General features: G+C 46.9%; 2 protein-coding genes across 2 annotated transcripts; both read left to right on the forward strand.

Moving 5' to 3' along the window:
- Positions 1 to 3,315: 3,315 nt before the first annotated feature.
- On the forward strand, positions 3,316 to 6,239 carry LOC123184847 (probable glycerol-3-phosphate acyltransferase 3). Its single transcript, XM_044596892.1, has 2 exons — positions 3,316 to 4,034; positions 5,192 to 6,239. The coding sequence occupies exons 1-2, from the start codon at positions 3,360 to 3,362 to the stop codon at positions 6,098 to 6,100; spliced, it is 1,584 nt and encodes a 527-aa protein (XP_044452827.1). The 5' UTR covers positions 3,316 to 3,359; the 3' UTR covers positions 6,101 to 6,239.
- A 4,539-nt stretch (positions 6,240 to 10,778) lies between these two features.
- LOC123191550 (glycerol-3-phosphate acyltransferase 1-like) lies at positions 10,779 to 12,480 on the forward strand. Its single transcript, XM_044604240.1, has 2 exons — positions 10,779 to 10,933; positions 11,598 to 12,480. The coding sequence occupies exons 1-2, from the start codon at positions 10,779 to 10,781 to the stop codon at positions 12,478 to 12,480; spliced, it is 1,038 nt and encodes a 345-aa protein (XP_044460175.1).
- Positions 12,481 to 15,201: the final 2,721 nt, after the last annotated feature.

Genomic DNA, 15,201 nt, shown 5'->3' on the forward strand with positions numbered 1-15,201 from the left:
CCGATCAAGATTGGGCATGTCTAGGGATGAAGAGCATAGTGCGGGAGGCAGGTGTGGAGGTTGCAGAGGAGGATGGGGACGCGCTCGTGAGGCCCTACAGAAACATGAGCTCATGGGCTCCGACCTCCCTCACCGGCCCCATGATGCTATCCAGAGTGAAGGCAAAGTGCTGGCGGAGAAGGCAACAACTGCCTCTTCGGAGATTTACTCTGCGCCGTCGTCCATGGGGACGAGGCCGGGAGAACCGAAGGTGTTAGCAGAATTGGAGGAGGAAGAGACAACAGGGATGATGATGGCATCATCGCTTTGTAACTGAGCGCATGACGGCGGTGGGTACTACGTTGTGGGGGGAAGGGGGGTTAGTCGGTTGGGTGCTATCTGTGGCGGCACCATGCTTCAGCCTTGTGGCAGCAGTGTTTGAGGTGATGGACGGTAGTGTGCTATTACTGGCATGGTTTAGATTCCTCCGATCACTATGTGCACAACTAGGCGACTCTCGAGAAGGGATGTGTTATAAGCTCGACTGCAGTGGAGATCATGCCTGCTACGTATGTGTCATCACCATAGTGGTTCGAGCGCATCGACTGATTCAACGGCAATGACCACTATGACAAGCCCAACCTCCTCTTCTTCATTGACATGAGCGCCATGGATGCCCTTCAGCATCCCATGTATGTCTCACACGGGTTGCATATATGTCCAGTCGGCCCGAAGCGTGCCAACATGCATCATTGTTAGATTGGAGGAAGAAGATCAAGCTATTTGAGAAAGCCCAACCATGGGGAAGAAGGCACATCGGAGGAGTGACCACCGAGTCAATGTTATCGTCGATTCGAGGACGATGACCATAATGATTTTGCTGACATCTTATTTGGAGTTGATACCGGCACCTCCTCACCCCATAGCCTAGGAGGCCATGACAGCCACTTTAGTGATATTGCCACATACACACGGTGATGATTTGGCATGCCTCCTTTTCCTCCTATTGCTTTGTTCCTTTCTTTCATGTGGTTTCTCTTATTTCAAATCATGGGACCTTCTTTCTTTTATTCTATATGCAAAAAATATTTACGTCGTTGAGCTATAGTTTTAGATTGTCAGTATTTGCTCCATATGTTAAGGTAAGAAAAGTTGTCCCATGTTTCTTGCTATATCATATCAAGCAAAAAGCATGGATATCTACAAGTATATCATATACTTTTATGTTAATGAAATCATAACTTTTGAAGTTGTAGATCAGTTTAGTCTCATTCACTATACTCCTTGCAAAATGTTGATCGTTTAGTCTCATTCACTTTGCAATTCCTATCACGAGACGCATGTTTTACAATTCAGTTTGACCCCAGCAAAACATTGTAAGGTGAATAAGTGCTTATGCATAAGGTCCAAAAAGTATGTGGCACAATCATTGGAATTATGGTGTTATTAGCTAGAAGATTTAGAAACGGATCAATTAAGAATTACACATATTTATGGCAACATATCATGTGCATCCGAGGGAGTTGTACATCCATGCATCCGTTTGGCCTCGACCATCTGATCCAAATCGCATGGGCAGCATCGAAACTACAATTATTTTGCGTTTACACGCCCGCCTGCACACCTAAGTCAATGTAATTTATCAGTAACCCCCTAACGCTTATTCTCACTTATAGATATAGAAGGCATGCATATCAGATCAGGATGTGCGCCGGTGGCGACTACAAAACGCGGCGGGCTTGCGTGCGATCACAAACATGGAGAACATGTGGGCGGCGACGACACAACGCAACGGCCGGCGGCGACGACACAACACGGCAGGCCTCGGCGGCGACAGATCAGTCGATGCAGTCTTCGATTCTAACTTATAGACATCAGCAGCTTCATCTCTGGTTCTGATTGAAAGATAACCAGACGACGATTAAGTCTCACATATTCAATGCCCTTGAGAACCATACTGGCATACAGGCAAGGGAACTCACACAGTTTTCGTGAACAGGCACGACTGGCTGGAATCACAATTTAACTAATGCTGGATCTGATTAGCTATGGATAGCACGTGCAGTTGCATGCATGTTACGAATCCTTATGGAGCTGTTGGCGATCGTGGCTGGCCTCCGCGTTGTGTGTTCACCGCCGCTACTGGACGCTGCTGTTTGGTCGCCGCCGGTGCCTGCCGCGTTGTGTGGTCGTCACCGGTCCCTGCTGTGTTGTGTTGCCTCTGTTCGTCGCCGCGCCGCCCTGTGTTGCGGAAACCGGAATGGTCTCCATGTTTGTGATCGCACGCCGGCCGCGATTTGTAGTGGCCGCCGGTGCACAGCCTGATCTGATCTGTTTCATTAATTTGATCTATCTACGGGCGTTAGGGGGTTTACTGACAAATTACATCGACTTGGGTGTCTATGCGGGCGTGTAAACGTAAATTAATCATTGTTTTGATGCTGCCCATGCGATTTCGATCTGATGGTCGAGGACAAAACGGATGCACGGATACACAACTCCTGCGGATGCATAAGATATGTTGCCCATATTTATACCTCCCATAGGGAATCATGTATTTCCTATTGGAGATCTAAAACAGCAAATTAAAAGCCCACCACAAATTTATTAGTAGCAAAACATTTACAAGGATTATTATATGCAACTTACACGAGGCTATCTAATGTTGGATATCTAGGCCTCTAATTATTTGTATTTATTTGCTCTAGCTCTATGGATACCAAGATCATTATAGTTCTTTAAAAGTAATGCATTTGTACTACAAGTTTTATAAAGCCCATTGCAACGCACGGGCGTTCTACTAGTTTTTTTTTTGAACATCTGGGCGTTCTACTAGTTCGGAGTAGAGATCCTGTTATCATCGTGTGTGCCATGGTCGAAAACTTCGTCCCCCCCCCCCCCCCCCCCCCCCCCCTCTTTTGTTGCGAGTTGGGTATCTAGCCGCTGTTCGAACCTTTTTTTTTCCTGTGTCCTCTGGTTGCTGTACGTGGTGCCGTGGCGGGGCGATAACGTTGGAGGTTCGCGTTTGTCTGGCAGAAAATTAGCACACGTGGTATGGTTTCAGTTATCCTAGTACTAGTACAGTTATTACGTGGACGCTTGTTTATATATATTTAGGTACGTTGTCCATTTGAAAAACGATGCAATTTGTCAACGTACAGCTGCAACCATACGGCCCCAAAGCGAGGCTCGAGCATTCTCCTGCTGTTCCGCTAACCCCACCCAACAAAGACCGGTCAAACTTCAGATGCTTCCTGCCGAGTGCTCGCATAGCCGCCTTCCCTATAAGTAACACCACCCGGATGCACTCCGAGTTTCATCATCACAAGCAAAAACCACAACGACGGCACGCAAGAGCACACCGCGCGCGCGCACCAAGCATGGTGAAGAAGCCGTATCCCTTCCACAAGCCCTTCAGCCCCCTCCGCCGCCTCCTCCGGCGCACCCTCTCCGGCCGGCACCACCGCCGCTCAACGGCAAAAGGTGCGGCCGTGCCACCAACGGAGAAGCTGCAGGGCCAGACGGTGATAGTCGACGTGGAGGCGTGGCTCCTGATGTCCCGGCTATCCACCTTCCCTTACTTCATGCTCGTGGCCGTCGAGGCCGGTGGCTTCCTCCGCGGCCTCCTTCTCCTGCTCACCTATCCTCTCATGTGCCTCTTTGGCCATGACATGCGCCTCAGGGCCATGGTCATGGTGTCCTTCTTCGGGCTGCGTGAGAAGGAGGTCCTTAGGGTTAGCAAGGCCGTCCTGCCAAAGCTCTTCTTGGAAGACGTGGCCAGCCAGGGGCTCGAGGCGGTGAAGAAGGCGAGGACGGTGGTGGCGGTGAGCACGGTCTTCCCAAGGGTGATGGTCGAGGGGTTCTTGAAGGAGTACCTTGGTGTGGACACTGTGGTTGGAAGGGAGGTCATGGTGGTCGCCGGGCGTTACATCGGAGTTATCACAGATGATGCGGTGGCCGCAGAGGAGATGATGAACAAGGGCAAGCATGATGAAGGGGTTGGGCTTGTCAAAGTTGGCGGCAAGATGCACCATTTATTTTCCCATAATTGCAAGGTGAGTCTTATTATCATTCCAGGCAAGTAGGGAATATGTTATTGTAGTAAGAAAACTAAACTTAGGAAATGAAAGGACAAAAGACTAATTACAGAAATAATATCGGGGTGTTTTAACACACAAGCTATTCTCATATGCAAGACATTCTCTATCTTTTCGCTTACAAGGAAATCCAGAATATTCAGATAGTAGAGCACACATTATAGGTAGACAGATGCACATCCCAGTGATATTGTCAGTAAGAAATTTAAAGGTCAGAATAGAGAACAATCCATGGTTACTTAGGTGAAATTTGGTAATGTTAGGTAGGAATTTTCACAAGAAAACACTATTCACGTAGCAGCCAGGATGTGTATGCTTAGGTATGTGCAAGTTAGCCATGTTAGATCAACCACATTATTGTAATGATAAAATATTTTTCTCAAAACAGTGTAACAAAGAAGTTTGGGATTCAAGCAATATGACTATATATACATATGCACAAATCAGAAATTACGTAGTTAAGTTGAATCATGAATTTACAAAGTAGCACCCAGACATATCCATGCATGCTAATTGCAATGTATTACTCCCTCCGTTCCTAAATATTTGTCTTTCTAGACATTTCAAATAACTACTACATACGGATGTATGTAGACATATTTTAGAGTGTAGATTCATTCATTTTGCTCCGTATATAGTCACTTGTTGAAATGCCGAGAAAGACAAGTATTTAGGAACGGAGGGAGTATATGGTTCTATAGTACGGTGGAGTACATGCACGTCGTCAGTACTACTACCAATTACGAAGGATGTAGAAGGAAAATAAATAAATTAAACTTCATATTGCCAATATTTTGACTTCGTAGATGACTTGTAGAAAGGAATGAGAGTAGGCGGCGTTTGGTGTGAAACTTGGGGCAGAGCAGCATATTTCACGCTCCAGAAATGAGGCATGCTTATCCTCCTCTTAGTTGAAGTTTGGTGGCAAAGAGAACCTACCAAAGTGTCGTGCTGAGAGCATGTTATTTAGGTTCTGAAGTAAAATATACTATTAGCGAGATAAAATATTGATGGCCATGTTCATGGTACAGTTGAAGTAGTTGACCAGAGATTTACACTTCACGTAAGTATATTATATGAACTACGCACTAAATTAGAGCACCTTGGAACTGCAGGAAACGTATGCTGTGAGTGAGGCCGACAAGGCGGCATGGCAGGCATTGCCGAGGGACAAGTACCCCAAGCCCCTCGTCTTCCACGACGGCCGCCTCGCCTTCACGCCGACGTTCTCCGCCGCGATCGCCATGTACACGTACATCCCCTTCGGCATCTTCCTGGCCATCCTCCGCAGCACGGCATACAGCCTCCTCCCCTACCGCGTCTCCGTCCCCATCGGGGCCCTCACCGGCATGCGCTCCCGCATCATCGCTGGACCGCCCGCCAACGCCATGGATGAAAACAAGGCCGGCGGCCGCCTCTACGTGTGCAACCACCGCACCCTCCTGGACCCGATCACCGTCGTGGCTGGGCTCCGGAAGCCCGTCACCGCGGTCACCTACAGCGTGAGCCCCGTCTCCGAGCTGATGGCGCCCATCCGCACGGCCCGGCTGACCCGGGACCGGGACGAGGACCGCCGGCGCATGGCGGGGCTGCTGGCCCGCGGAAACCTTGTGGTGTGCCCTGAGGGGACGACCTGCCGGGAGCCCTACCTGCTCCGGTTCAGCCCCTTGTTCGCCGAGCTCGCCGCCGAGGTCACCCCCGTCGCGCTCGAGACGCGCGTCGACATGTTCTACGGCACGTCCACCAAGCCGGCATCCAAAGTGCTCGACCCGCTCTACTTCATGATGAACCCGCGGCCGGAGTACCGCGTCGAATTCCTGGACCCCGTCGACACCACGACCGTGGCCGACGGCGATGAGGACGGCCACGGCCATGACAAAAGCCACAGCATCCACGTAGCGAACCGGGTGCAGCGTGTGCTGGGCGAGGCACTTGCGTTCGAGCTCACCGAGCAGACGAGGAAAGACAAATACATGATGCTGGCCGGGAACGAAGGCATCGTCAAAGTGAAGTCCAAGAAGTAGGCGTGCGGCTAGTTTTTTACGCATGTGTTATCATGTGATGTACAAGTAATTCTTTATTGCTTTGATTTCTTTTCACCGGTATTTGTAAATGGACTTATTGTTGGCCTGGGTGTATGAACATCTATACTTTATGTCTCTATGTTTTTCACTTGATGTGTGTGGAAATTTATGTACATATTCAAAAAAGGAATAAAGAGAGCAAATTTGAAAATTTTGTTGCGAGGCACGATAAGGCGGTGTGCCTTTGGCTCGCTCCAATGATTCTAGTCGACGCTAGGTGGTCTGCAGACCAGGATGTAAATTTTTTTGAGCATCAGTACAGATACAAGTGCTCATATACACGCGCATATACTCACCCCTATGAACACACAGAGCCGACATATCATCTTGAGATTTACGAAGTCAATAAATTCAGGAATAAATGCGAGCACCAGCATTTGAACCCTGGTGGGTTAGGAATACCACAGTCCCTCTAACCATCCAACCATAGGTTAGTTTGCAGACCAGGATGTAATTGTTGTTAATTATTCTTGATGTTCTTTGTACTGCCATGGTAGTTCATGAATAGATCCAAAGTTTTTCTTGCAAAAAAAAAGTCAACTGACACGACCTCTCTAAACTCTCCTACATCTCTTCCCGTTGAGAGTCATTGTACACAATGCCCAACTCAATCCCCTTCCGTCTCCAATGGTGTAGCATGCCGAAGTAGAGGTTGGAGAGCTGCATGAGAATCAGAAATTTGCCCTTCGGAAAGAAGTAGTGCCCCCCTCAAACATCTCTCTGAAGACTCGCTCTACTTCATGATGAATCCGCGGCCGGAGTACCGCGTCAAATTCCTCGAGCCGGTCGATACCACGAGTCCACGACCGTGGCCGACGGCCACGACAAAAGCCACAGCATCCACATGGCGAACCGGGTGCAGCGTGTGCTGGGCGAGGCGCTTGCGTTTCAGCTCAGCGAGCAGACGAGGAAAGACAGAAGCATGATGCTCGTCGGGAACGAAGGCATCCTCAAGTACTCCCTCCGGTCCCTTTTACTCTGCATATTAGGTTTGTCCAAAATCAATCTCATTCAACTTTGACCAAATTTATATAAAAAATTATAGACATTCACATAACAACACCAATATCATTAGATTCATCTTGGAATATATTTTTATATTATATTTATTAGATATTATAGATGCTAATATTTTCTAATATAAATTTGGTCAAACTTAGCAAAGTTTGACTTTCGGCAAATCCAATGTGCAGAGTAAAAAGGACAAGAGGGAGTAGTTTTTTATGCATGCATGTGTTATCATGTGATGTACGACTAATTCTTTATTGCTTTGGTTTCTTTTCACCCGTATTTGTAAATGGACTTATTGTTGGCCTGGGTGTATGAACATCTACCTATATTCTATGTCTCTATGTTTTTCACTTGATATGTGTGGAAATTAATGTACATCTACATCTATATCTATACTCTATACGTCTATACCTATATACCTGCTAATAAAGTAAGGTGTGTTTCTTCAATTATTTCATACGTTCATCGGCAGAAGATTTCATTTTTCTATCCGAGGTGGTACTAAACTTGTGTATGTCCGTATGTTAGCAAAAGAAAAAGATTTGTCTAGAATAACGTACATGGGCCGCCCGCGCTACAACCCAGGAAGGTCAGCCCATTTTCTCCTGCACAGGCAGCAATAAGTAAACCTATTTCCCGCACAGGGCAGTAGATAGTTTAACGTATGCACAGGGCGTCAAGACTTGGCCGCCCATTTTCTCTATGTTTTGTTTCTATTTTTCTTCTTCTGTTTCTCTCTTTTTATTTTCCGTTTCTTTTCTATTTTTCCCATTTCAATTTTATTTTCTTTTTTTCTGAAATTCGAGATTTTCAAAAATGTCGGAATTTCACTTCTTATTCAATTTTTCGGCAAAAATTTCGAATTCCAAAAATGTGTTCATATTTTAGAAAATGTTTGGGATTTCTTTGTCGTTTAAAATTTTCAGGATTTTAAAAAGTAATCCCATTTTTTTCAAATGTGTGTATTTTTTAGAAGTGCTCAATATTTAAGAAAATGCATTTGACAAATGTTCCACATTCGACACATATTCATGGTTTACCAATATGTTCATAAATTAAAAATAATGTTTACATTAAAGAAACAAATTTTCTAAAATTCTTCTGGATGTTCAAAATATGTTCCTGTTTTCAAAATTTGGTCAAAACTTCAAAAATGTTCGTATTTCTAAAAAAAGGTTCATGTTTTAAAGTAATGTATGTGAATTTCAAGAAATACTCCGTTTAATCTTTTTGTTCTTGTTTTTTTCAAAAATGTATGGAAGTTAAAAAAAACTATTCGTAATTTAGAAAATCGTTCATGCTGCCAAAATTCATCCGTTCACCGCCAAAAGATTTATTTTTTCTATCCGAGGTGGTACTAAACTTTTTTACGTCCGTATGTTAGCAAAAGAGAAAGATTTGTCTAGAATAACATACATGGGCCGCCCGCGCTACGACCCAGTAAGGTCTGCCCATTTTCTCCTGCACAGGCAGCAATAAGTAAACCTATTTCCCGCACAGGGAGGTAGATAGTTTAACGTACGCACAGGGCGTCAAGACTGGGCCACCCATTTTCTCTATGTTCTGTTTCTATTTTTCTTCTTCTGTTTCTCTCTTTTTATTTTCCGTTTCTTTTTTATTTTTCCCATTTCAATTTATTTTTCCTTTTTTCTGAAATTCGAAATTTTCAAAAATGTCGTAATTTCACTTCTTATTCAATTTTTCGGCAAAAATTCCGAATTCCAAAAATGTGTTCATATTTTAGAAAATGTTTGGGATTTCTTTGTCGTTCAAAATTTTCAGGATTTTAAAAATTAATCCCATTTTTTTTCAAATGTGTGTATTTCTTAGAATTGGTCAATATTTAAGAAAATGCATTTGAAAAATGTTCCATATTCGAAAAATATTCGTGGTTTACCGATATGTTCATAAATTGAAAATAATGTTTACATTAAATAAAAAAATTATAAAATTCTTCTAAATGTTCAAAATATATTCCTGTTTTCAAAATTTGTTCAAAACTTAAAAAATGTTCGTATTTTTATAAAAGGTTCATGGTTTAAAGTAATGAATGTGAATTTCAAGAAATACTCTGCTTAATCTTGTTGTTCTTGTTTTTTTCAAAAATGTATGGAAGTTAAATAAACTATTTGTAATTTAGAAAATCGTTCATGCTGCCAAGTATATTCCGAAGTTCATGTTATGAATTCCAAAATTGTGTTCCTATTTAAAAAATATGAGCGGTTGATTAGGGATTTCTGATGGGGAGATGAAGACGGGCACCGGAAGGTGCATTGGATGTCATGGGAGCGGATGATAATGCCTAAGAGGACAGGAGGGATAGGGTTTAGAGATATGCACCTCTTTAATCAAGCACTTCTCGCCAAGCAGGGGTGGAGAATAATTCAAAATCCGAAGAGTTTATGTGCAAGGGTGCTAAAATCCAAATACTACCCCAATGGTAACCTCCTGGACACGGTGTTCGCCTCCGATGCGTCTCCTGTTTGGAGAGCCATTGAATTCGGTCTTGAGCTTCTGAAAAAAGGTATCATTTGGAGGATTGGAAATGGGAGGCACATTCAGATATAAAGAGACCAATGGATGCCAAGACTGGAGGGTTTGAGAACCACCTCGTTCATCCGCAGATCGAGAATTCGTTGGGTTAGTCAACTCATGCTCCCAGACCAGAAAGAGTGGGATGAGACACTAATTAGACAACTCTTCTACCCTTTTGACGCTCATGAAATCTACAAACTAAACATCCCTAAAGTGGAGGTGGGTGACCAAATTGCTTGGCACTACGAAGAACGGAATCTTCTCGGTAAGAAGTGCGTACAAGTTAGCTGCCGCAAGCCTTCCCCAACTAGCCCAGAATCCTTCGAGCTCGAACAGTGAGCCAAATGACAGAAGTATTTGGGATCTTATATGGAAAGCAAAGGTTCGCGGTAAAGTGCGTATTTTCAGTTGGAGAGTGGCGACTAACACGCACGGCACGGAGGAAAACAAATGGAAAAGAACGCTTGAACTGGACAATACTTGATGTATATGCGGGAATGGAGTTGAGAATGAACACCATGCGATGGTCATGTGCACAAAAAGCAAAGCTCTCAGGTCTGCCATGAGGGAGGAGTGGAGTTTGCCCTCTAAAGATAAATTCAGGTATACGGGGGAGAATTGGTTGCAAACCTTGTTGGACACGGTGAACGACGAAGGTCGAACAAAACACTTGCTGCTGCTCTGGAGAAGCTGGCACTTACGAGAAGACTGCATTCGTAACTGCGGTAAAGAATCAATTGAGAGCCCAAATCAGTTTCTGCTGAAATATGAAGAGGAGCTGAGAACTGCAGCTGATATCTGTGAGGAGACTGACAGGAGGGAGACTTTGACAGTTGGGAGCGGGGATGCGCAGTCTGGAGCTATGGCCTTGGACAAATGGTCGCCACCTGACTTGGGTGTGGCCAAAATCAACACGGACACGGCCTTCCTCGCAGAATCCGGAGAGAGCGCTGTCGGAGCTGTCGCCAGAAACCACAGTGGACTCGTCGACATATCCATCAGCAGAAAACTATCGCGTTGTCAGAGTGCTGAAGAGGCCGAAGCCCGTGCTGCTCTAGCGGGTTAACAAGCGATGGCGGGCTATTACAATGGGCAGATTGTGCTGGAGTTGGATAACAAAGCAATTGTCAACGAGCTGAACGCACAGACCCCAACGCGCTCTACTCATTATGGTCTGATCATGGACATTAAGCAGGTCATGGCAGGTTTCGCTGCATGCAAAGTTCAGTACATGAGGCGTGGCTGCAACGCTTTGGCCCATGGCCTTGCCGCTCTTGCTAGGAGCTTCGGGGAGCAGATGATGATAGCAAATGTCCCGAGTAGTCTTCGTTCTTTGATGCTCGCTGAATGTACTCCCCCTTCTGAGTAGAGACTCTACTCCAGATCTCAAAAAAAATATCTTATGTCTTCGTCTGCTAAAAAAAGGTTTTCTTTTCCAGAATTTCGCACGTGGGCCTCACACTGTGGCCCAGTGAAGCTAGCAGACTTATTTTTTTGCCCATGTAGCTGGAAAAATTCTATTTTCTGCACAGGGCGACAAATAGTCAAACTTCGCACATGACAACAAATAATGGGATGGCCCATTTTTCTTTGTTTCTGTGTTTTATTTCTATTCTTATTCTTCTTCCCCTATCACTTCTTTCCTTTCCAAGTTTATTTTTCTTATAAATTCAAAATTCTCAAAAAACTTTCAGAATTAAAAAAATCAAATTATAGAAAATCAAATTATAAAAAAAATCAAAAAACTTCCAAAATTTTGTTGCTATTTTGAAAAAATATTTGAAACTTCAAAAAAGCTTCCCATTAAAAAAACTTTTATTGTTTTTCAAAATTGTTCGAGATTTCTAAAAATTAAATGGAATTATAATAATGCTCCAAAATCCTCCAAAAGCGAGGCCGACAAGGCGGCATGGCAGGTATTGCTGAGGGACAAGTACCCCAAGCCCTTCGTCTTCCACGACGGCCTCGCCTTCACGCCGACGTTCTCCGCCGCGATCGCCATGTACACGTACATCCCCTTCGGCATCTTCCTGGCCATCCTCCGCAGCACGGCATACAGCCTCCTCCCCTACCGCGTCTCCGTCCCCATCGGGGCCCTCACCGGCATGCGCTCCCGCATCATCGCCGGACCGCCCGCCAACGCCATGGATGAAAACAAGGCCGGCGGCCGCCTCTACGTGTGCAACCACCGCACCCTCCTGGACCCGATCACCGTCGTGGCTGGGCTCCGCAAGCCCGTCACCGCGGTCACCTACAGCGTGAGCCCCGTCTCCGAGCTGATGGCGCCCATCCGCACGGCGCGGCTGACCCGGGACCGGGATGAGGACCGCCGACGCATGGAGAGGCTGCTGGCGCGCGGAAACCTTGTGGTGTGCCCCGAGGGGACGACCTGCCGGGAGCCCTACCTGCTCCGCTTGAGCCCCTTGTTCGCCGAGCTCGCCGCCGAGGTTACCCCCATCGCGCTCGAGACCCGGGTCGACATGTTCTACGGCACGTCCACCAAGCCGACGTCCAAAGTGCTCGACCCGCTCTACTTCATGATGAACCCGCGGCCCGAGTACCGCGTCGAATTCCTGGAGCCGGTCGATACCATGACCGTGGCCGACGGCCACGGCCACGACGACATAAGCCACAACATCCACGTGGCGAACCGAGTGCAGCGTGTGCTGGGCGAGGCGCTTGCGTTCCAGCTCACCGAGCAGACGAGGAAAGACAAATACATGATGCTCTCCGGGAACGAAGGCATCGTCAAAGCGAAGGCCAAGAAGTCGTAGGTGTGCGTGCTGCTAGTTTAATTTTCATGCATCTGTTATCATGTGATGTACGAGTAATTCTTTATTGCTTTGATTTCTTTTCACCAGTATTTGTAAATGGACTTATTGTTGGCCTGGGTGTATGAACATCTACCTATACTCTATGTCTCTATGTTTTTCACCTGATATATGTCTGAAAATTCATGTGCATACTGAAAAAAGGAATAAAGAGAGCAAATTTGAAAAATTATTGCGAGACATGATAAGTCGGTGTGCCTTTAGCTTGCTTCAGTGATTGTAGTTTTTTTGTTAAAAAAAATTCTCATTCAAAACGTTAGCTCTTTGGTTCGTTCGTTGGAAGTGGCCATCTTGCACGTTCCTAGCCCATGTGTGAAAGAAAAACATCGCTCCTGTAAGTCGTTTTCCCGAAGCCATCCCTAATAAAGAGTAGTATCACCATCATCAAAAAGTATCTGCCCTGATCTATTCCGCTAAAAAATCCATCGCAATATATGCTTTTATCTGAAGCCGCCGCCACTACCCCCTTCCAGGTTCCAGCGCTACCACCATCGCTCCCCTGGCCTGCCGGCCAGTTCCCCAGCCATCCTTAATCTCCAGTGTGATTTAGGCCCCCTTTGTTTGGGCTACAGATTCTTGAGAATCAGTTGTGGCTTGGATTGTGAGAATCAGCTGCAGCTACGGATTCTGAGAATCAGAAGCTAGCCGTTTGTTTGCCCTGCTTTAGGAAAAGCAGATGAGCTATGCAATGTCTGTAACACCCCCGAATGCACTAATGGTTAAATATAGAACTTGCAGAACTGACCACATTGATTGAACGACTCAGAAATATTTTGATTCAAACATCTATACACATTCTGACCGGGAGCATATACACATGATTTGAGCAATTATTCAGTAGAAAAGACAAACAAAAATTGGCAAATAACAGGGCAAATACCCACCCCCTGGACGGCATGGGCAGACATGGACACCGGCGGGGGCAGTGCATGTGGAACTAGGGGACGCGAGTAGCTTGTTGTAGGTCGGGGTGGAGCTGCTCGGATCCATCCCCTTCGCCGTAGACAGGAGATTGGGGGCGGCACGGGTGGAGATTGGGGACGGGCGGACGGCGGCAGAGGTGGAGACCGGGGACGGCCGCGCAGCAGAGATCGTGGCCGTGGGGAGGCACCGGGATTATAGGGAGGGGCGGCGGCGCTGGAGGAAATCCCCTTCTCTGTTGGTTGGGTGAGAAAGGACGAGGTGGAGGATAACCTGGCGCTGGAGGAAATTGGACGGGGCCAGTGGCATTTCTAGCGTAATAACGGGGAGAGGTCGGTCTATTCTGGAACCTGGATAAGTGGCCACTCGGGAATCCCGGGAATCAGCAAATTCGCAGCTTCGGGCTTGCACGTCGGCGTAGTTCAATTTCCAGAATCTGATTCTTCAAAGCTAAGATAGAAATCTGACTGTTTGTTTGAGAATCTGATTTTGGATGGACTAGAATCCAACAATCTGTAGCTAAAGCCCAAACAAAGGCCACCTTATTCCCATCCGCGAGCGCCACCTCTACCCCTTCCAGCACCACCATTGACGCTCCGCACGCCAGTCCGACCAGCCACCGCCAACCCTGAAGCTTTCCCGGCCACCCACCACCGCTTACCCGTCTACTGGCACGACCCACGCTCCCCTAGCTTGCCACGACGGGCGCTTTTCCGCCTACACATGCACAATAACTTTCACATTATTTCATCTTTCCCTGCCAAACTAAGAGCATCTCCAACAGCCGCGCTAAAGCGCCGCACGCAAAAAATCTGTTTACCGCGCGCGCTGCGGTTGGTTTGCGCGCCCGCCTGCGCTGGCTCCAGCAGCCGCGCTATAATGCACAGCGCGCGCCGCTCCAGTAGAGCGCAAAAATACAGCGCGCGCGACTCGCCGGGCATTTTGCATATATGATATTTTAGACAAAAATAAACATGTCAAATTTGACACAAACAAGTTGATGAATAAAAGTTCATGCCCACAAGTTCATCCAACCAAGTTCAAATGCAAACTAAAGTTCAAGACATGAAAGACACATCAATCTTCATCTTCCTCGTCTTCGTCTTCGTCCTCATCTTTCGAATACGACTCTTCCGCCTCCGAAGATGAATCTTCCTCCCTCTCCTCATCACGCACCGCATCATGTGAAGCTCCGACGGTGTTGGCAAGACCTTCAACGGCATCTTCATGGGAATGTGTGTGAGAAGGCACATCGAAAGACATTGCACCGATGGCGGCCGGAGGTGCACCCATGCCTCCCATGAAAGAAGCAAAACTCATGCCTCCCATGGCGGCCATAGCGTCGGAGGGTGCTCCAAAGCCATCCATGCCTCCCATGACGGCCGGAGGTGCACCCATGCCTCCCATGGCGGCCGGATGTGCACCCATGCCTCCCATGTCTCCGAAGCCACCGCCTCCCATGGCGCCGAGGCCACCGCCACCCATGGCGCCGAAGCCACCGCCACCCATGGCGCCGAGGCCACCGCCACCCATTGCACGAACCAAGGCTCTTTTTTGGATCAAGACTTCTTGTTGGGCAAGATTGACATACTCTTTTTGCGCCGCATTGAGGTTAGATGTGTCCAAGAAGAACAAGTGCTTCTCCCATTCCAACAACTTAGCTCGCTCCTCGTTGCTCACTTTCCTCTCCTCCAAAGCCACCTTTCTCTCCTCGGCCGCCACCCTTCTCTCCTCGGCCGCCAA

This window comes from Triticum aestivum, chromosome 2A (assembly GCF_018294505.1).
Source record: "Triticum aestivum cultivar Chinese Spring chromosome 2A, IWGSC CS RefSeq v2.1, whole genome shotgun sequence".
In the NCBI taxonomy this organism is placed as follows: domain Eukaryota; kingdom Viridiplantae; phylum Streptophyta; class Magnoliopsida; order Poales; family Poaceae; genus Triticum; species Triticum aestivum.

Bases quoted from the DNA above. Each gene is read 5' to 3' on its own strand.
- LOC123184847 (XM_044596892.1), top strand. From the start codon at position 3,360: ATGGTGAAGAAGCCGTATCCCTTCCACAAGCCCTTCAGCCCCCTCCGC. The intron at 4,035-5,191 runs GTGAGTCTTATT...TTGGAACTGCAG, and splicing joins TATTTTCCCATAATTGCAAG to GAAACGTATGCTGTGAGTGA.
- LOC123191550 (XM_044604240.1), top strand. From the start codon at position 10,779: ATGGCGGGCTATTACAATGGGCAGATTGTGCTGGAGTTGGATAACAAA. The intron at 10,934-11,597 runs GTACATGAGGCG...ATCCTCCAAAAG, and splicing joins TTCGCTGCATGCAAAGTTCA to CGAGGCCGACAAGGCGGCAT.